The sequence below is a fragment of the Lissotriton helveticus genome, chromosome 6, assembly GCF_964261635.1.
Source record: "Lissotriton helveticus chromosome 6, aLisHel1.1, whole genome shotgun sequence".
In the NCBI taxonomy this organism is placed as follows: Eukaryota; Metazoa; Chordata; class Amphibia; order Caudata; family Salamandridae; genus Lissotriton; species Lissotriton helveticus.
Genome location: NC_136067.1, coordinates 1,388,171,488 through 1,388,193,081, shown reverse-complemented (window position 1 = coordinate 1,388,193,081; position 21,594 = coordinate 1,388,171,488). Strand labels below are relative to the sequence as shown.

The 21,594-nt window shown below is 42.7% G+C and overlaps 2 protein-coding genes across 2 annotated transcripts in view; both read left to right on the top strand.

Annotated features, from left to right (window-relative positions):
- The window catches only part of LOC144761751 (uncharacterized), a 1,311,126-nt gene that overhangs the window by 1,140,202 nt on the left and 149,330 nt on the right, over positions 1-21,594 (top strand). The gene's annotated exons all lie outside the window — the stretch shown is intronic.
- The window catches only part of LOC144761391 (uncharacterized), a 201,722-nt gene that overhangs the window by 39,643 nt on the left and 140,485 nt on the right, over positions 1-21,594 (top strand). Inside the window, exons 3-4 of the mRNA XM_078646791.1 lie at positions 18,480-18,569; positions 20,472-20,561. Coding sequence (XP_078502917.1) covers positions 18,480-18,569; positions 20,472-20,561 — 180 coding nt within the window. The remainder of the gene's footprint in view (positions 1-18,479; positions 18,570-20,471; positions 20,562-21,594) is intronic.

Below are 21,594 nucleotides of genomic sequence, written 5' to 3'. Positions count from 1 at the left end.
ACAGAATTAGATTGGCAATAGGTAACCAATGGAGACTACGCAGATGACCACGAACACTGGATCTCCTGGGTAATTGAAACATCAGTCTGACTGCCGAGTTTTGAATCACCTGGAGTCGATGGACCATATAGTCTGGTAGGCCGCTAAAGAGTGCATTTGCATAGTCCAAGCGTGACAAGATCAGCGCTCTTAGCACAGTCTCTCTAGCCTCACCAGGAATGAGGGGAAAAAACTTTCTGAGGGCCTTTAGAGTGGCATAGCAAGTACCGGTTAGTTTCTTAATATGCTCCCCGAACTTTAAATCCTGCCCGAACCAGACACCTAGGTTCTTTACAGGGTCTCCTGTTGAGTTCGGACAGGGTAGATCGGAGGGCCAGATTTGTTCCCTGAAATTATCCGGGAAAGATCCATAGAGGAGGATGTCTGTCTTCTCCTCGTTACATTTAAGTTGGGCCAATGCCAGCCAACGGAAAACTCGCGACAAGCAACTCTGGACGGTCAAGGGGTCTAAGTGGTTTTTTGGCCAAGTGAAGAGCAGCTGGGTATCGTCAGCATAAGCCATTATTTTGGCACCCAGCTGCTCAGCTAGATAGACCAGGGGGGTCACATAAACATTAAAAAGTAAAGGGCTTAAGGTAGACCCCTGCGGAACTCCTGTGGTTAGTTCCTTAACCTTGGATGCATAGGGGGGCATCCACACTTGCTGTGATCTATCTTTCAAAAATGAGGTCACCCAGTCCAGAGCACAGCCTGAAATACCGATGGCACCCAATCTGGCCAGAAGCATCGAATGGGGCACCGTATCGAAGGCGGCAGAGAGGTCTAGTAAAATCAGAACCGCCCTGCCACCTCCATCCAGGCACTCCCGAATAGCCTCTGAAACCTCAATTAATGCCGTTTCGGTGCTATAGGCCGCTCTAAACCCTGATTGGGCAGGATGGAGCGCGTGAGAAGACTCAATGAACCCTTCAAGTTGTCTAAAAACAATCTTTTCACATGTTTTAACCAAAGCTGGCAGAAGAGATATGGGCCGATAGCTGGAGGGCACAGCCGGATCCAGGCCGGACTTTTTCAATAACGGGAGGAGCTTGGCTTGCTTCCAACTCAGAGGCACGGAAGCCGAACAAAGAGATAAATTAACAATCCTAGTTACCTCCTGGCAAACTATAGACGACACCCCTCCCAAAACTCTAGCAGGGCAGGGGTCGGAGGGCGATCCAGATTTAAGGGCAGACAGGATTGACAGAACATCCAATTCAGAAGCTGGGGAGAAGGAAGTAAACAAACCCTCCGTCGGAGCAGCTGTCAATATAGGCAGTGAAATGGATGTCTGGGACTTGTTCAAAGCAGTTTGGAGATCCTGCTGGATCTTCAGAATCTTTTCGGAGAAGAAATTTAAAAGCTCTTCGCACCATTGATTGGAAGAAGGTAGAGTAGGTAGCGCGGCTCTAGGAGAAAGAAAACTCTGGACTATGGCGAAAATTTCTTTACTATTATTACTGGCTTTTTCAATACGTCCAGCATAGTAGCTACTTTTGGCCGCCTTAATTTCATTGTAGTATTCCTTTTGGGAGCAGCGCAGCAGCTTCTTCGCCTCAGGCGAATAGTCAAGCCTCCATTCTTCACCGAAATCGATGTAGAATAGAACAGATTAATCAAACTATTGGTGATGGTGACTCCATCCATTTTACCATCAAGAGGGGATATTTGTAACATAAATCTACAGAATGCATATTTGGACAACCAGGCTCCTGAGCACTCAAGAAGATATCTCAGATCTAGATTGGTCAATCAATCAATCAATCAATCAATACATTTGTAGAGCACGCTACTCACCAGTGAGGGTCTCAAGGCACTGAAGGGAGGGGGGTGCTGCTACTGCTCGAATAGCCAGGTCTTGAGGTGTTTCCTGAAGGTGAGATGGTCCTGGGTCAGTCGTAGGTGGGCGGGGAGGGAGATCCACATCCTGACGGCCAGGTAGGAGAACGATCTTCCTCCGGTGGTGGTTCTGCGAATCCGTGGGACGGTGGCGAGGGCGAGGCTGGCGGAGCTGAGTTGGCGGGTCGGAGTGTAGAACGTGAGGCGGTTGTTGAGGTATTCGGGGCCCATGTCGTGGAGCGCTTTGTGTGTGTGGGTGAGGAGCCTGAACGTGATCCTTTTGCTGATGGGGAGCCAGTGCAGGTTTCTCAGGTGGGCAGATATGTGGCTGTGGCGAAGGATGTCGAGGATGAGTCGGGCGGAACCGTTCTGTATGCGCTGAAGTCTTTTCTGAAATTTGGCTGTGGTTCCTGCGTATAGGGCGTTCCCGTAGTCCAGTCGGCTGGTGACGAGGGCCTGGGTGACAGTCTTTCTGGTTTCGATGGGGATCCACCGGAAGATTTTCCGCAGCATGCGCAGGGTGTTGATTGAAGCATGAGGATGAGATGGCGTTGACTTGCTTGGTCATGGTGAGGGAGGAGTCCAGGATGAATCCCAGGTTGCGTGCGTGGTCCGTGGGTGTCGGTGCGGTGCCCAGCGCTGTGGGCCACCATGAGTTATCCGAGGCGGATGGGGATTGTCCGAGGATGAGGACCTCCGTCTTGTCTGAGTTCAGTTTCAGACGGCTGAGCTTCATCCATTCTGCGACGTCTTTCATTCCTTCCTGGAGGTTGGTTTTAGCGGTGGCTGGGTCTTTGGTGAGGGTGAGTATCAGCTGAGTGTCGTTGGTGTAGGAGATAATGTTGAGGTTGTGTTTGCGTGTGATGGCGGCGGGGGGGCTCATGTAGGGCCCGATTCACAGAATGAACTTAAGACTAAATCCTAAACTTACTACTATTTGGTATTCACAGAATGCACTTACTACTTTCGGGATTCACAGAGTGAATTTACTACTTTCGGGATTCACAGAATAAACTTACTACTTTCGGTATTCACAGAATAGATTTAAGACTACTAACTCTAAGTCCGAACTCGGGCCGTAAATTCCGGCCCGGAGGCGGAGCTTCTGGATTGGGGGTGGAGCTTCCGGCCCGGAGGCGGAGCTTCTGGCCCAGAGGCAGAGCTTGCGGCTTGGAGGCAGAGCCTCCGGCTCGGAGGTGGGGATTTTTGCCATGCTGAAATCTCCAACTCTGGGCCGCAAGCTCCGACTCCGGGCCGGAATTTACGGCCCGAGTTCGGACTTAGAGTTAGTAGCCTTAAATCTATTCTGTGAATACTGAAAGTAGTAAGTTTATTCTGTGAATCCCGAAAGTAGTAAGTTCACTCTGTGAATCCCGAAAGTAGTAAGTGCATTCTGTGAATACCAAATAGTAGTAAGTTTAGGATTTAGTCTTAAGTTCATTCTGTGAATCGGGCCCGTAGATATTGAAGAGGGTTGGGCTGAGCGAAGAGCCTTGGGGTACGCCGCAGATGATCTCTGTGGCCGCGGAGCAGAAGGGAGGGAGGCGGACCCTCTGGGTCCTGTCGGAGAGGAACGAGGTGATCCAGTTCAGGGCTTTTCCTTGGATCCCAGCATTGTGGAGGCGGGTTGTTAGGGTTACGATGGCAGACGGTGTCAAAGGCGGCTGAGAGGTCTAGGAGGATGAGAGCGGTTGTTTCCCCGTTGTCAAGTAGGATCCTGATGTCGTCAGTGGCTGCGATGAGGGCGGTCTCGGTGCTGTGGTTGGCTCGAAATTCGGACTGGGATGGGTCGAGGGAGTTGTTTGCCTCCAGGAATGTGGTCAGCTGTTTATTGACGGTCTTCGCAATGACTTTAGCAGGGAAGGGAAGAAGAGAGATGGGTCGGAAGTTCTTGAGGTCTTTAGGGTCTGATGTGGGTTTCTTCAGAAGGGCGTTGATCTCTGCGTGCTTCCAGCTCTCTGGGAAGGTGGCGGACATGAAGGAGTTGTTTATGACGTTCCGGAGGTGGGGTTCGATGATGGTGTCGGCTTTGTTGAAGATGTGGTGAGGGCATGGGTCAGAGGGAGAGCCAGAGTGGATGGTGTTCATGAAGTGGGTGGTGTCTTCAGTGCTGATGGGGGTCCAAGCGCAGAGTGTGGTGGTAGGGGGGCGTTGGTTTGGTGCCTGGAGGCGGAGTCTGGGCACCGAAGCTGTCGTGTATATCGGCGAGCTTGCGGTAAAAGCACGTGGCGAGGGAGTTGCAGAGTTCTTGCGACAGTGTGATGTCATTGCTGCTGGCGCTGGGGTCACAGAGCATTCATTGAAAGTTCTCTCTTTTGGCCTGTGATAGACGCTTACAGTCGTCTTGATAGAGACAGTGCATGTATTTGTCAAAGGATACCTTATCTACAATGTCAAAATGGCTGTCTATTTTGAGAAAGACCAAGCAAAACGTTCTAGTGCACCCTAATGGGCCTGGGTTGTCATTGACTTGTGATCTCTAATAATACCACCACCAATTTGAAGCACTGTTAAAGATGAATATTTTGAAAACATTACAAATGCATGTGAATTAACAGTTTAATAGATAATGAAGCATAGTGCAATAGATATAATAACCCTCCTAGGACCCTATTACAGAGAGGGCACTCTTTTCCTTTCAATAGGTGTGCCATGCTCAAACAGGAAAAGTGTGCCCTTTTATGAAGAAACCACGTTTAAAAGTTGCTCCCTGTTTCACTGTGCAGGTGGCAACCCACCTGCACTTTTAACAGGGATTAGATATCCCCATGTAGAGATCCCCTTGCTGGTGGGTGCCGTGAGCGACTGCACCCACTTGCAAGGGGTTGACTGGGAGGGGCCCTTAAGGAGAGTGAGCCACTGTTTTGTGGCGCACTTTTAGTGTGCCTCCTGAGAGCTTCTTTGCCTTTGCGCCTGTGTACATAATGCGGCATCGGTGCAAAGATAAAGAGATTCCCTCATTTGCATGAGGTCCACGCTCAAATGCACAGGAGGGATCACCCTCTAGAGATAGCACTGCTGCTACATGTACGCCACCACTATCGGTATTATGGAAGGAACCGAACATTCATCTGCAGCCCCTTCTGAAGCACCAAAGTGCCCTTGGGGTGCACAAAGCGTGTGCGCAAGCCCGTTGCACCAAGGTGCTGCTTTCTGTAACACGGCTCATGGTAGTAATCCAAAACCGATAACATCTAATACAACAATGAAGCACAATATTCTGAAACATAAATATATATGCAGATAAGCATTTAGTTCCCCACAATTGAATTAAGCTGCTAAATTAAGTAAAAAAACACAGACTAGTTAAATTCAGAGAGCATGGAACACAGCAAAGACTTGAGGTAGAGAGAATAGCAAAAAGGAAATATAAATATTTATTGCAAAGGGCCCAAATGTTTAACAATGACAAATTCTGATTGAGCATATATAAGTAAAGTATTAGCAATTGTGGGAGAGAAAGAACTGTATCTTTGCCCCAAAACTAAGGTAAAATGTGGGTAGGAGGTATATGAGAGGACTATTGAGGGGGACAGGAGGGAAGGAAAGAAAAGGATAGAATAGATGTGAACAGGGCTTCAAGTGGGACGAAAAAGCTGGGGGGTCTCTCCTAGGGGCGTGATTGCCATAATTAATGGCGTGGCTTAAAACACTTAAGCTAAAAATCTATGCTCAGCATAGTGTGCTGCCCCACTGGTATTTTGCTGCTTCCGTACATTCATCCAGATATGTAACACAACAAGTAGCATTATACCTACAACAAGCCAGGACTATTGACGTTGTCAATGGTTGTAAATTGCATAAGATAAATCACCAACAACTATGACTTTGTTGTATACAATATTGAAAATGCTTCCGATCTTGTGGGTGAGGTTGTGGCGTATCTAGAGCTGCCGGCTTTAGACCTGAGAAAGTGGGTTTGAGCCTGACATCGGCACAATATCCTCTGATTCAACAAATGAATATGTCCTTGTGTAATGTAACTGGTACTCATGTAAAGCGCTCCACGTTTGTGCTGTATACAACGGAAAAAGTAGTTTTCTTGATGTTACATCAAAAGCAGCGATGGCTGGTACTATTGCAGAGTTAAGTTATTATTTTTTTCACCCTGAGGGTAAAAATGGAGAGCCCGATAGGGACCTGTCTTGGCACTTGCTTTTAAGAACTACCAGTGCTGAGCAGTAGCAGGACCCAGCCCACTTAAAGCCCTGGGTGTGAAGGAGTATGGGAGGAGTGATGTAGGAAGGCCGGGCGGTGGGGATAAGGATGGGTGGCAAGATCTTGTGGTAGCACAGGCATCTCAATAGAGCGTGTGGGCAACCAGCGCAAAGATGTATTATCCTACAGTGAAAATCTGAAATTACTGGGACACATCAGATTAGGAGGAAACTCCTAAGGAATATTTGACAACATGTAAAGCATTATCAGCAACCCTGCCACAAGAATTCACACAGAGCTCAAAAGAAAATTATTAACTGAAGATGAGCAGCAGATCTCGGAAAATAGAACACATTGAGTCCAACAATATCAAGTGAAATCTCCTCCAACAGTAAATAATATGATCATTCCAAGGTATTTAACGCCACCAGTCGTAACACGTTTCGCCTGACACAGCAGGCTTTATATGTGTATATATGTATAGGTATATATATATATATATATATATATATTCAGACACACACACACATATACATATGTATATATGTATATATATATACACACAAGGAGCTAGAGCCACTGGAGATCAGTCTTAGAAAGGCCACGTTGTACAGAGAAGACAAACAAATGGAGATGGAAGGAAAGAGAGGAAGAGGAGAGGAACCGGGCTAGTCTGAAATATTTGCCTGTGCAGCTTTAAATTTCCAATTCAATCATGCGACCGGTGCCAGTCAGCTGTGATATGTTAAGGATTGTGGCACAGATCAAGATAGCAAAATGTTCCATGGAGAAGATTGCTCCTATATTGGCCATACATTTTTCATCCTAGCACCTTCAGGGGATGTTCCATGTTCCACATCCATTTTTTGCTCCCTCTATTCAAAACATGCTGATGAAACACAAGGGGAAAAGTTGTCTCTAACTCTATTGTCTCTCATAGCAGGGGCGCGGTTCTTTGAACTATAGTTGTCTGGCATGAAGAGTGTGACAAGTATAAGACAAGTTAAACAAGAGCAATATTAGGTATGATTGAAATGGAGAATTGTTACAATTGCATGCAAATAAGATAGTGCTCTAAACAGACTAAAAACCTGTGGGATAAAAACCTGGACATTGTTCTTTGGTTAGTCATCCATCATATGCCTTCATTGAGCAGACCCCACCAAGATATTCAGGCATGGATTGGCAAATTTTGTGGCAAAATCATGGACATTTTTGGGCACAAATTTGGACATTTTGCCGCATTTTTGCAGCACCTTATTTTGTTATTCTGCATATAATAATACCCCCCCTTTGCCCGCCGTTTGCCCCATGGGTGGTGGGCCCTAGATTGCAATCGGTAAGTACTGAATTCTGCTCCATTTTAGATGTGATAATAAGGAATCTATCAAAAGTAGAGAGGGAGGAAGAGGAATAACTAGATTTGCCCTCCTTAATTATACAATTTTAGCGAAACAAAGAACCCAGTAAGTTCGGATAGGATAGCGATGGACATACCCTCCACAATAAGAGAAAAACACTGTTTGTCTTAAAGACCCCTCACCCACCAGGGTTGCTCCTTGGTGGCATGCTTCATCATTGGGGTTTTTCCCGATCCGCTGCGGATCGAGGCGTGCTTCAACCAGACGGAATACGTGGAAGCACTTTTTTTAGTTTTTGTCTATGATGAAAGCAAAGTTGTGGGAGGGGAGTAGAGTAGAGGTGCTATACATATTTAAAAATATCTGACTAGTAGGTCACCATTATTTTATTCCCATCGCTAGTCGGTAAGATTTAAAATCAAGGGAAAAGAGAAAGAAAGAAACGGATATCAATGAATCTATTCCTTGCTTATCTGGTTAACATGTTTCGAGCCTTGCCCCTATTGGCTCTTCATCAGGACCTAAGGGACCTATTTCCTATTGGTATAACTCCTCTAAAAGTTCCTAAATAGAAAGGTATCAAGTTGCAAGCCATGCAAATCACACAACCTACATATGATTTTATTCACAAGATAATATCACTGCGTTACCGTAAAAACAAAAAAGAGGGTAGAGTTTAAAAACATCACCCGTGGCTGACACAAAAATAATGTTCGAAGCAGTGAATGTACGAAACACCCAGGTGTATTGTTGCTTCCAAAATGCACTCAAATCAGTGATTATACTGTATATAGTGCGAACAACCTTTAGCCTGAATGAATAACGAAAATACTTAACAACAAGATGAACACACTGAAAAAACATACAGAAAAAACATACATTTTAGACGCCGTAGTCTTGTGTCATGATCCCCCCGGGGCGGAGGGGGCTTGTAGTCAAACCCTGCAAGACGGGAGGTAAAATGCCATCAAAACATTTAACGTGTATTTCCAAACAAAAGAGGCTGGGTCTGTAGGAGCTATTGACCCTGTTGTGCGGTTTCCTATTAGAAATCCTTTTAGTGCCCAAACTGGGAGCCAACCTGCTACAATTCGTCAAGGCTGCCCTCTGCCACTGCATCTGAATCATCTCACAGGTGACCGCATCCTGCCGGTGTGCCTTCCAGATCAGGTGTTTTGTGCCGGCAGGTAGCGGAGGACTTCCACATACGTGTCTGAATTGCGGAACTCTATACCGCTCGTATTACTTTAAAACTGGCCATCAACTTTGGATCAGAATCAGATCCATGTTGGAAATTTAAGTGCTCATACGCTTTTCTATATTCTCAAAATCTACGAAACAGGCCAGCTTGGGATCAATAATTGGCTACCAGCATTGTGAAAAAGACTCAGTGGACAAATAGTCAAGGACTGAGTTTCGTGCATTTAAGAAATGTTCAAAGCAAAAAGGGGGTGAATGGTTTGGGGGGCACTGAGGGGAGAGGGAGAGAGAATTGAATCGAAAAAAACCTTGCAGAAGTCTTATTACCAGGTTACAAAAAAAAATGTTTTGTACTTCTTTATCAATCTAAATAGAGGATATTTCATCAACGGTCTCAAAGAAGAAATGACCTTATGGGTAAGGTTTTTCAAAAAAATCCTACTTTGGTTCTATGTATCTTCATTGTACAACAATAGCTTAGGGAAGGTAATAGTTGAGATACACATCTATAGGAATTGGCTCCATTGGGAGTTATCGTTGAAGCCCGGGGTGTCTGTATTGAGTTTGAATACCCATCTCTGTTCCTTTTCGAGGAGTCTCCTTTCCAGATTGTCTATGTCTTTTATACATTCCGGGATTATCCATTTCAATTCACTGGGTGTGTGTTTTAGTTCAAGATAGTGTGATGACATTTTTGTAGTAGTCCTTTGGCATCATAAGTTGCTGCAGTGTTCACAGATCCTTTTTCTGACTTTTCGAATGGTCATGCCCACGTAGTACAAATTGCAAGGGTAAGTAATCAGGTAGACCACCCTCGATGTATTGCAATTTGTTCAGTTTCGGTGTTGCCCAATCATTCCATTGTTAACAAATACTGTTTTAGTTGCCTCAGTGAGACAGCAAATGCTGCAATTCCTCCATAGGTAATTGCCCAGGGGTTACATCGAAGGGTTGTTATTCACAATACGTGGCCGAGTGTGTACTAACATGTCCCTCAAGCTCTTTCCTTTTCTGTCGGAGAACACAAGTTTAGGCATAGACAATTTCCACTATTCAGAATACGCCAGTGGTTCTGGATAATTTTGGAGATTAGATTAGAATCTATACTATAGGTTGTGATACAGATAGGTTGTGCTTCTTAATTGTTCTGTATAGAGCGTGTTTCTAGCAGGGCATCTCTATGGTTGTTTAATGCTTGATTTTTAGCTCGGACCACCATTCATCTGGGGTAGTTCCTGGCTATCAATTTTTCAGTTAGTTGTTCTGCTTGCTTACTGCAGTCTTTTAGTTTGGTACAATACCTGATCCTCAGGAACTGTCTGAATGGTAGGTTCTCTTTAAATGCCTGGGGTGAAAGCTATCCAATAAAAGGAATCCGTTTTTTGCGGTGGGTTTCAAATGTGCATTGGTCTTCAAAGTGCCGTTTTATACAAAAATATTCAGATCCAAAAATACCAACTTCTTTTTTTCTCATGGTGTGTGTGAACTTCAAAAAAGTATTTTGATCATTTAGCCATAATAGCAAGGCATTAGCTGTTGTCTGGTTGCCTTCCCAGATTAGTAAAATGTCATCAATAGAGCTCTTCCAAAGTTTGATATGTTGAAGAAAGGGGTTTGCTTGATTGAAGATTCTATGAGTTTCGAGATGATGTACATAGAGGCCCGCTACACTGGGGGCAAAGACACTCCCCATACTGGTTCCATGCTGTTGGAGGAATAGCATATTCTTGAAACGTACTCATGAAAAAGATTCAATTAACTGCACCTTGTTATACATGTCAGTGGCATAACGCAAAATGAAGGGCCCCCTCTAGAATGTGATGAAGGGCCCCTGAGTCTCCCTTATCCCACCGATATTAATTGCCCGTTGGCTGAATGCAGGAAGGCAGAAGGACGGGGGCCTCCTGCACCGCATGGGCTGTAGGGGCCTGTGTTTTGGCCCTGGCTGTGGGTGAGAATGAATGAACTTATGAGTACACTTATGAAGTCAACACTACAAACAATAGATCTCCTCGAGAAATTACTCCAAGCAGGTTCATGCAAATCTCACAACACTAATGCTGCTTAGAAGTCAGCTCAGGAAGTGGTGGCCAACCAAATTAACCTCCCTCACCATGGCCACAAAATGAGGACTGTAAGTTGTCCAGAGGACACCCAAATCACTCCTGGAGCCTTTAATCTCCGCTTCATGACTTCTAGCAGATTAACTCTCTTCCCGAGACTCGTTCTCACTTCAAATTCCCTTGGATTTTAATTGTGTGCCTCCAATTCCTTTCTATTTAAAAAAGTACTGCTTTTCACCTTTGAACTTTATAATGGAGCTATTTTGAAAACAATTACCATCCCTGTCCACAAGATGTCCTAGTTTCCAAAAAGTTGGGAATTGAGAGACAAATAAATCTGTAAATTATGTTTTCACAACCCTTTCAATTATGTTTTCACAACCTTTTGTCAGTCTCTTCACCCCAAAAAACTTCAGATTACATTCCCAAAATTTAGTGGGCACTTTTGTAAAAAGAACTGCCTTTTTACAAAACTGCAGATTTTGTGACTTTTTTTGCAAAATGCAAAATCCTGGAGGGTATGGTTGAGTATTTCAAAAGTTTATAAACTTCAAATATTGTTTCAGCAAGGGTAGCAAAAGCCACTGACCCATCCTTTAAATAGAGGAATATTTACAATGCATATTTTACAAGACAGTCTTCCTATTGGAAGTCACTTCAGGAAGAACTTTTGAAGCGATTGATTAGTGACAAAATCAGAAACACAGAGTGTGGACAGACTATTGTGTCCAAAATATCCAGGACAAGAATATCAAGTAGGTAAGTGAAACTAGATAAATGTACATTTACTATTCTTAACTCCGGTTCTATCTACCTTGAAGAGATATATATATATATATATATATATATATGTTTATATATGTGTATGTATATATATATATATATATATATATATATATATATATATATATATATATATTACCTACTGGCGGTCGCCAGTAGGTATATATAGTTAGGATTTTTTCTCTATGGGATTTTTGAAAATTCTATGTCTAATAACTTTGGCGTTTGTGGACGGAATTGGCTGAAATTTTCAGGAAAATGGAACATTTTGTTTCTGAGCAGCCCCTGAAAATTTGGGGGGGGTTCGTCAAGGGGGGGCCGAGAAAAAAGGGGGGTCCCAAAACGTGTTTTTAACATTGAGTTTTCCATAGGGCGGTTGGCCTCACTTTTAGCCCGAACGGCTGAATGGATTTGCACGAAACTTGGCAAAATTGTAGGGACTGGTAGCCCGATGTGCCTTTTGTAGGTCTCAATATATGTGCTCCAGTGGATTTTGAGAAATTAACGTTTAAAAAAAGATATATATCTGTAACAGCGGACCGGGCAGCGTCCCAGGACGCGTACTTTTCGCGCAACGGAGCTTTGTGAAGCGAAGCTGATTGGTTCTCTGGCGTCTGTCAACATTCCAAAAAGTCCGTAGCGGCCGCCATCTTGTCTCTCGGTAGGATCGAGAGACAAGAGGAGGCCAAAACAAAGGGGGAAATAACCATAAGGGGGCATAGTAGATCCTCGCTGACCCCCTAGGTTTGATGTGGAAGTTTTAAAAGGGCCCCACGGGGCAAAAAAAATAATAATAATAATAATCGAACGGCTGAATGGATTTGCACGAAACTTGGCAAAATATTAGGGACTGGTAGCCCGATGTGCCTTTGCTAGGTCTCAATATATGTGCTCCAGTGGATTTTGAGAAATTAACGTTAAAAAAAGATATATATCTGTAACAGCGCTCCGCTTCGCGTAACGGAGGTTTGCGAAGCTGATTGGTCATTCTGTCACTGGGCTATAGTTGGGCTACATCTGGCTGATATTTGGGCTACATTTGTTTTTTTGTGTGTCTGGCGGCCATCTTTGGGCTACATTGGGCTACATTGGGCTTCATTGGGCTACATTGGGCTACATTTGGGCTCCAACATATATATAGGCCAATGTAGCCCAATATATATTTTTCAAAGTTAATTTTCGTAAAAACCACTGGAGCATATATCTTGAGACATAGCAAAGGCACATCGGGCTACCAGTCCCTACAATTTTGCCAAGTTTCGTGGAAATCCATTCAGCCGTTCGAGCTAAAAGTGAGTCCAACCGCCCTATGGAAATGAAGGAAATGAATGGGTAATTTGTAATTAGCAAATAGCTAATCGCAAACTAGGAATGGTAAAGAATCGCTATTTATTCCTTAAAGTTCGCTATTTAGGAAATGCAAAAAACTTTGATGATACATATGGCGGTTCATCTCTAACAAGATAAGAAGCATAGGGATACATTTATGATGACTGGCGCATCACCAGGGATGTGTTAGTCATTCTGTGCCGCTGTTCCGTCACCTATGGTGTGCTGCATTTACAATGCGGCGCATCATGGGGCAAAAACAGCACAGATGCGTGATGTATCTGTGCCGTAAAGGTGGCGCATTGCTGGAGTTGTATCGCAAGTGTGATGAAGCTCCAGCAAGGGTCGGGGGTGCCCCTGTCGCAGGGTTTCTGTTCTCACACAGAACTGTGGACAGAGGATTGGAACCTCGGCGAATTAGGGTGTCCCAAAACTCACGTTAGTAATCAAAAACCCCTTAGCAAGCTAGGTACAGTGTCACATTGGATATAACAAACTCTCAATGTTTAGACAATCCAGAATATGAACTTATAGTACCTCAGGATACGTGGAACTCATGAACAGTCGGTCGTTATATATTTCTTAGAAACCAGAACATGGAGTTAAGAAGAACACATGTGTATTTGAAATGTTTATTTACTAATGCCGTCTTCTCAGGCGTAGTATCTTAGATAATACAATTACACATATTATCAGTAGCAAAATTACCAGCATAGTTACTAGTACATAAAAAGCGAATGGTGATAGTATGTTAACATGCTGTAAATGAATAAGAGTTAGCAACACTTATAAGCAGCCGCGGGCCGTGGAGGGAGTTACGGTGAGGCAGGGAGGCGGGGAGGGGGAGAAGCAGGGTGGAGAATACAAGTACACATATTATCAGTAGCAAAATTACCAGCATAGTTACTAGTACATAAAAAGCGAATGGTGACAGTATGTTAACATGCTGTAAATGAATAAGAGTTAGCAACACTTATAAGCAGCCGCGGGCCGTGGAGGGAGTTACGGTGGGGCAGGGAGGCGGGGAGGGGGAGGGGCAGGGTAGAGAGGGCTCCACCCTGCTTCTCCCCCTCCCCGCCTCCCTGCCTCACCGTAACTCCCTCCACGGCCCGCGGCTGCTTATATCTCACCCTCCCTAATACACATATTATATTATTTGCTAAGAAGGTCTCTTTGTGTTGGTTTAGGGCGTGCCCATACTTTAGTGTCTTAGATTTGAAGGAATCACATCAGCATACACCAGCTCTCTCTTCATGTGAACCGCATCAACTGTTGTGTATGTGTGTTCGGCAAAGCAATATAAAACCCGCCTCATGCCCAGAATTGGCAGAAGTTGCACTTATGTTATGAGTATGAAGTCGTGGAGATCAGACCTCATAACAATTCTGTATCGTGTTGTTCTTGAAACTTTAGCACTCGCTGTACAGATATAGTTTAACAAGCAAAGCAGATAGTAGAGCAATAACATATTATTCTCATGTAAACCACGATGAACTACTAGGTGGAAAGCTAAAGCAACAACTAAGTGTCGTGTGCAGAAGTTGCAAAAAAGGAAAAATGGCGTTGAAACCGGTAATGAGCCCATGCTAACTTAACACGGTGTAAAGATATCCAGGACCTAGATGACACCTCCCCATGATCCGGAAACGAACTGAATAAGATAATAGAAGTGCCATCTCATGAGAGCAGATTGCAAGTTTATATGTGGACGGTCCGCAAGGTAAAGCATTAAAAACTAGGAAAATTTAATGCTAAAGAAAAATAAAACAGCCAAGTACTTTATCGAGTCTTAAGCCAATAGGCAAGGTAAATAATAAAAACTTGACAAATAAGTCAATGAATTGTCAATGAAATGCTAGTACTCAGCATATCAAACATGAAAAAGGTCTATGACATAACTGTGTATGCAAAATAAGCTGCAACAGCCTCCAATAGGAAGTCACCGTCTTCATCCGAAAACAGTTCAGCCATCCAATTTAAAAGCGGAAAAGAACATACGTGCTCTCCCAGCACCGGATCCTCTATCACCATCAGAGGACAGCTCGGTGGGTTTTCAAGAAAGCTCTGTTCCAAGAAAGACTGTGCTGCCGCCAGTAAATTCCAGGGACCAATTAGTCCATGCATCAATGCCACAGCCATAATCCTTTCGCCAGGACAAACCAACTCGTGAGTAATGATAGGAGTCATCAGCTGATTAAAGTCGACGTCAGGAGAAACCGGTCCGCAGAGACACAAATCAATGGCCCAATCGAAATCACAGGTCAGGCAGTGAAATACAGGCTGGACACAGGTGAAGTAGGAGAATCGAAAAGATAATCCATATGCCGTGCTTAATATCGCCAAGGGCATTGTGCCATAATATTCTAGCATGCGATTGCGGAACAGTGTCAGCAGCTGCAGGGTGGGAGGTTGCATAAGAGGGACATCCATATTTAAAAATGTAAAAAAGCACAAGAGCGTCCGCTGGTAATGCAAGTAAAAATGCCAATCCACGAAGCAGAGTGGAGAAAATAGAATGAAAGAAAGCAGGGATGACTCCAAAGATTTTCTCAAATGAAGTCACGAGACCACTGGTAACAACTTTAAAAAAGTGCGCCAGGGCCTTTGTGGAGGATGCGTTAAAGATAGTCCGAACCATCTTGCTGAAATTGAAAGACAAATCTGAATTGAAAAGGGTCTGCACCTCTGTACGGGTGTTCGCTATGTGAAGCACGAAAGTTTCACGGGCCGAACTCAAGGCCACCTCTCTCTGAGACAAAAGAGCTCTTATTCTTGCCATGCCGTTGAAATCTCTCCCAAGGTTGGTATTTGTGGCCAGATTGAAAACTCCCTATGTTCATGTGTGGGAGGAAATAGAACATTTCTGCAGCAAATAACCCGTTCACTTACTGTTACGATAAAAGGAATACTTTTAATTAACTCAGAACAATCTTCATTATTGAGCATCAAATAACTACCATTTTCCAACAACTTGAACTTGGGGATGATAGCAGGAACTGGCGTGCCTTGCAACACGCAAGCCATATTTGGTCGGTGTTTGTTGCATGAACCGTGTAACTGTATGTGCCTACACATTAGTGAATGATCTGGCGTCTCAGTGCATTCCTCTCCATTCAGATAAACTTCTTGATCATCTTTGAAACATCTGTATGTGTATGGAAGCGACCAGACCTCATGAAGAAAAGCACTACCTAAAGGTTCATAACGACCTATTGGTATATATTTCATACAATTTGAAAACTTATATAAAGCAAAAGGCAGCGTTAATAAACGCGATACGTCACAAGACGCATTTCGCGGCAACGCGATTCCGTCACTATGTTGATTTCTTATCGGTTCGCGGACCGGGTCGCGGCATCTATTTGAGCTAACGGAAAGCTTCCCGGTTCGCGGACCGGGAGCGAAACAAAAAAATATTTTAAAAAAATTATTAATAAACATATAAAATATATTTTTGTATTTAAAGAAGAATACATTTTACAGCTATAGATATTAGCTTTTAAAAAACCAATGAAATTCATTGAAAAAACCATAGGTTATAGACCATATATAGTTAGGAATTAGCATTTACAAAACCTTGAAAATTCACTGAAAAAACCATAGGTTATAGACCATATATAGTTAGGAATTAGCATTTACAAAACCTTGAAAATTCACTGAAAAAACCATAGGTTATAGACCATATATAGTTAGGAATTAGCATTTAAAAAACCTTATTTTACTCACACAAAACCATTGAAATTCCATATATAGTTAGTTGCACTAACTATATATCGCGCACCCGCAATCCACTGCTGATGATGTCACATATTACATCATTCATGACATGATCAGTGACATCACTGATGACATCACTGATGACATCTCAAATGACATCACTGATGACATCACTGATGACAACATCCAGTGACTGTATGTTTCTGTAAAGTTAAAATATGTCTTACATATTGAAGAATGAGTGGATGTATAAGTGTCTTGATGAAGGATTTAGTAGGTGCATGACTGACTGTATGAGTGAGTGATTAAATGTGTGTCACTGAGTGCATGGGTTAGTGACTAAACTGTCTTAAAACTGATGACATCTCAAATGACATCACTGATGACATCACTGATGACATCTCAAATGACATCACTGATGACATCGTGACACACCAATACCAGTTACTACATACGCACTCACTGATTCCTACGTCTACACACACATTCACTCATTCACCCATACAATGACTCATACATACAGTCACTTATTATTACAACACTATCATATGCACTCATACACCTATGCAGACAGTCACACACTGCCACTCATCCATGGAGTTACTCACACACCAAGTCAGTCCTGTAAAGAATCAATCACACTTCCATTTCTTCATCTATACAGTTAAACACAGAACACCATACTTCAGTGACATCACTGATGACATCACTAATGACATCTGAAATGACATCACTGATGACATCTCAAATGACATCACTGATGACATCATGACACACCAATACCAGTTACTACATACGCACTCACTGATTCGTACGTCTACACACACATTCATTCATTCACCCATACAATGACTCATACATACAGTCACTTATTATTAGAACACTATCATATGCACTCATACACCTAGTCAGTCCTGTGAAGAATCAATCACACTTCGATTTCCTCATCTATAGTTAAACACAGAACACCATACTTTTCACACATATACTAACACATACTTACTCTCTTATACAATCACTGATACAAGTACACATTGATATGCACAGAGTCACACACCTCCCAGCCAGCCACACACACACTCAGTCTTCCATACATCCAGTCATTCTTCAATATGTAAAACGTATTTAAACTTTACAAAAACACACAGACACTAGATGATGTCATCAGTGATGTCATTTGAGATGTCATCAGTGATGTCATCAGTGATGTCACTGACCATGTCATGAATGATGTAATATGTGACATCATCAGCAGTGGATTGCGGGTGCGCGATATATAGTTAGTGCAACTAACTATATATGGAATTTCAATGGTTTTGTGTGAGTAAAATAAGGTTTTTTAAATGCTAATTCCTAACTATATATGGTCTATAACCTATGGTTTTTTCAGTGAATTTTCAAGGTTTTGTAAATGCTAATTCCTAACTATATATGGTCTATAACCTATGGTTTTTTCAGTGAATATATATATATATATATATATATATATATATATATATATATATATCTCGACATGGTACATATATGAGGAGTTATATATAGTAAAATTGTACTTACCCTTAGAAACAGACCTACATGATATTCTTGTCCTCTATATTTTTGACATGATGTACTGTCACACAATATTTGTGTTTCCGATATTTTGTCCAAATACCGAAGAGATTCAAGCACTTTCAGGTCAGGCCTGTACAAAGTGGTGCCATATGAACATAACTCCATGTATAGGTACCTCAGTGATATCTACATCTTAAAGGAGTGTGGGTGTGAGAATAATAATAAGTCATCTAAATTACATGTTATATACTTAATTATCAATATTTTAGTTAAAGGTTTTTCTACAATATTATGGTAGCGCACTATTAAAATTGTTATATTCTGACAAACAAAGTTAGGGGTGTTTATTTGTGGGCATAGAAGAAGTGTGGGTCTCATTACTAAAGGCTGGGCTTGGCCTTGATCTTGTCTGAAAACCTTTTTGTATTCTTGTCAGCTTCCTGTATTGCCTTCTGGAACCACCATGAGACAGAGAAACTTCTCAATGTTATACAACCCCACACACCATATTGCTGGGAGAAGATTGGTAAGAGTAAGGGTATTTTAATGGATATAAAGGAGCTGTGTATCTGAGCCTTTCAGTAGCCATCCTTGAATGTTATTTGCAGTTCTCTTACATTGAATCTTTCCTAAGTACAATCCATAACTAAACAGTCCAGTCTCTACACAATCCCTTTTCTATACTTTCTTGTCAGCCCATAATACCGCACCATGCTACTGAGATTTCCTACCAGTATTTACCGTTTTCCTCCTTCGCATATTTGGTAGGTCAGGAAATCGCTTTGTTTCTGCTTCCTTAATCCACTCTCCCATTTCATTCCTCACTTCCCCTACCTACCATGGTAGAGTGAATATGTTTAGTAAATGTGACCGCTTCTGATGGTGATCTTACAATGCCTTCGATCAGTGTGGTGCCTGATAAGGCTTGTGATCACACTCAGTACACCTTCATTTGCCCAGAACAGGCTGGAATTTCATAGGTACTACAGAAAGCAAAAAGGGATCTCAAGGACAATCATCATCATCATCAAAAGATCTTTATTTCGGCAATATGCCATAAAAGAGAACAATGATTTCTGAAAACAATGCAAAAATAGATGACAATATAAATTTGTTGTATAAATAACAATTTCAGCAAAATTTTACGACACAAACAATTGGTCAAGTTTCATAGGTATTAGCCACAGTTAAGATTATTAAAACAATAAATAATTTCATATGACAGTTTAAGAACATGTAAAAAAAAAAGTCAATATGCTACGGGCTAAAAGTGCAGGCTTAAGTTTGTGCAATTAATAGCCTGCGCTTAAACCACATAGCAGCCAGAAATTTTGAAACGGCAAATACAGTCGGACCAGTTGTGTCGGTTTTTAGTATTCTAAATGCCTGCATGCATTGTCGAAAGACTAGGTTTTTGCAGAGGGGAACAAGCCAATGATTTCGAGCCATATGATAACCTGAACAAAAAAACAACACGTGCAGCTCATTTTCAGTATCATGTTTGCATGCTGGGCAGTTTTTCGGGGCAGAAGGTGACCATCTGCTGGTGACAGCTCCAGTGGTAAACCACCATGCCTCCACTGAACATATCATTTTTTTGCTAAAAGAGGATAAATATCATCAAAAAATTGCTCAAATAGATCAAAATCTGTGACCAAGAGAAAAGAGAAAAGAGGCTGTTGTAGAGCCAATTTGTGGATTGCGTTGTGCAGCATTAAGTCTGTCGGCACGGAATATATTCGTGAGCTGGGTGCGTGAGAGTTTTTTACACCCCCGATCTGGGTCAGACCATAGGTCGGAAATTTCTAACCCTATGGATTCTTTCCTTATGTAGGCAAGCCAGGGAAAATTCCCCGAGCCTGAAAAGGTCAGGATCTCCTTGAGTTCTTCTCTATATTGTAGCAGCTCCGGTTTAAACCAGATTCTGCACCAAAATCTCAAGGGTTTTAATGCTAGCTCTTCAATGATCGGTCTAATGCCCAAGTCAAGCTTTAGGGGGAAAAGTGGGGTACTAGATGGTAGTGCTATTAACCCTCTTAGAAATTTATTTTCGGTCATGATAATTTCATACCTAACAGAGTAACCCCAAAGTTCCCCCCATACATGATAGCACCCCTAGCTTTTGTCTTGTAGTCCTCCATAGGCGGTGTCAGAGGTTTAATTGTAGATTTCTTAGATAGTTTGAGAATGCCGCTCGAGAGTTGGGTCAATTTTAACTGTGACTTTATCTGCTGGGTCCCCATGTAAAATTTTCATTAATTGTGACCCCGAGATAGTCAAAGGTGGTAACCCTTTCCAAAAGTGTGTTATATTCTGACAAACAAAGTTAGGGGTGTTTATTTGTGGGCATAGAAGAAGTGTGGGTCTCATTACTAAAGGCTGAGCTTGGCCTTGATCTTGTCTGAAATCCTTTTTGTATTCTTGTCAGCTTCCTGTATTGCCTTCTGGAACCACCATGAGACAGAGAAACTTCTCAATGTTATACAATCCCACACACCATATTGCTGGGAGAAGATTGGTAAGAGTAATGGTATTTTAATGGATATAAAGGAGCTGTGTATCTGAGCCTTTCAGTAGCTATCCTTGAATGTTATTTGCAGTTCTCTTACATTGCATCTTTCCTAAGTACAATCTCATTTCCCAACACTTGCTTCCAATCAATAACTAAACAGTCCAGTCTCTACACAATCCCTTTTCTATACTTTCTTGTCAGCCCATAATACCGCACCATGCCACTGAGTTTTCCTACCAGTATTTACCCTTTTCCTCCTTCGCATATTTGGTAGGTCAGAAATCGCTTTGTTTCTGCATCCTTAATCCTCTCTCCCATTTCATTCCTCACTTCCCCTACCTACCATTGTAGAGTGAATAAGTTTAGTAAATGTGACCGCTTCTGATGGTGATCTTACAATGCCTTCGATCAGTGTGGTGCCTGATAAGGCTTGTGATCACACTCAGTAGAACTTCATTTGCCCAGAACAGGCTGGAATTTCATAGGTACTACAGAAAGCAAAAAGGGATCTCAAGGACAATCAAGTTAACAGGTTCATTATATAGGTTTGTAGTCCACCTTGCCATAAACCCCTCAAGGACGTTGTAGGAGTGCTCGATATGTTTTTTTGGCTAACTTAATTTCCCAAATGAATATTTTACGATTTAAATGCACATGCTCCTCATACTCTTCATGAGACTGTATTGGGTAGATAATATTGCCAGTTAACTCCTTGCATGCTGATGACGGCCCCCATCCGTCATGCACTACGGCGCTCGTGTGCTGATGACGGCTGGGGGCCGTCATAAACCCACCCACTCGCGATTCTGCCGCACAGGCGCAGAATCGCGGCAGCATGCAGGGGGTTTAAAGACATTATGTTTGTGTTTGATCTCAATGACATCAATACTACCAACATCCTCGACAGCATGAACAACATCGTACTCACCCAACTCGTTCATGACACCATGCACACCGCAGGCCTCTCACTAGACCCAATCTTCATCTCCAGTGACTGCATCAGGTACAGCCACACCATAGAACTCACCTGGACTGACTG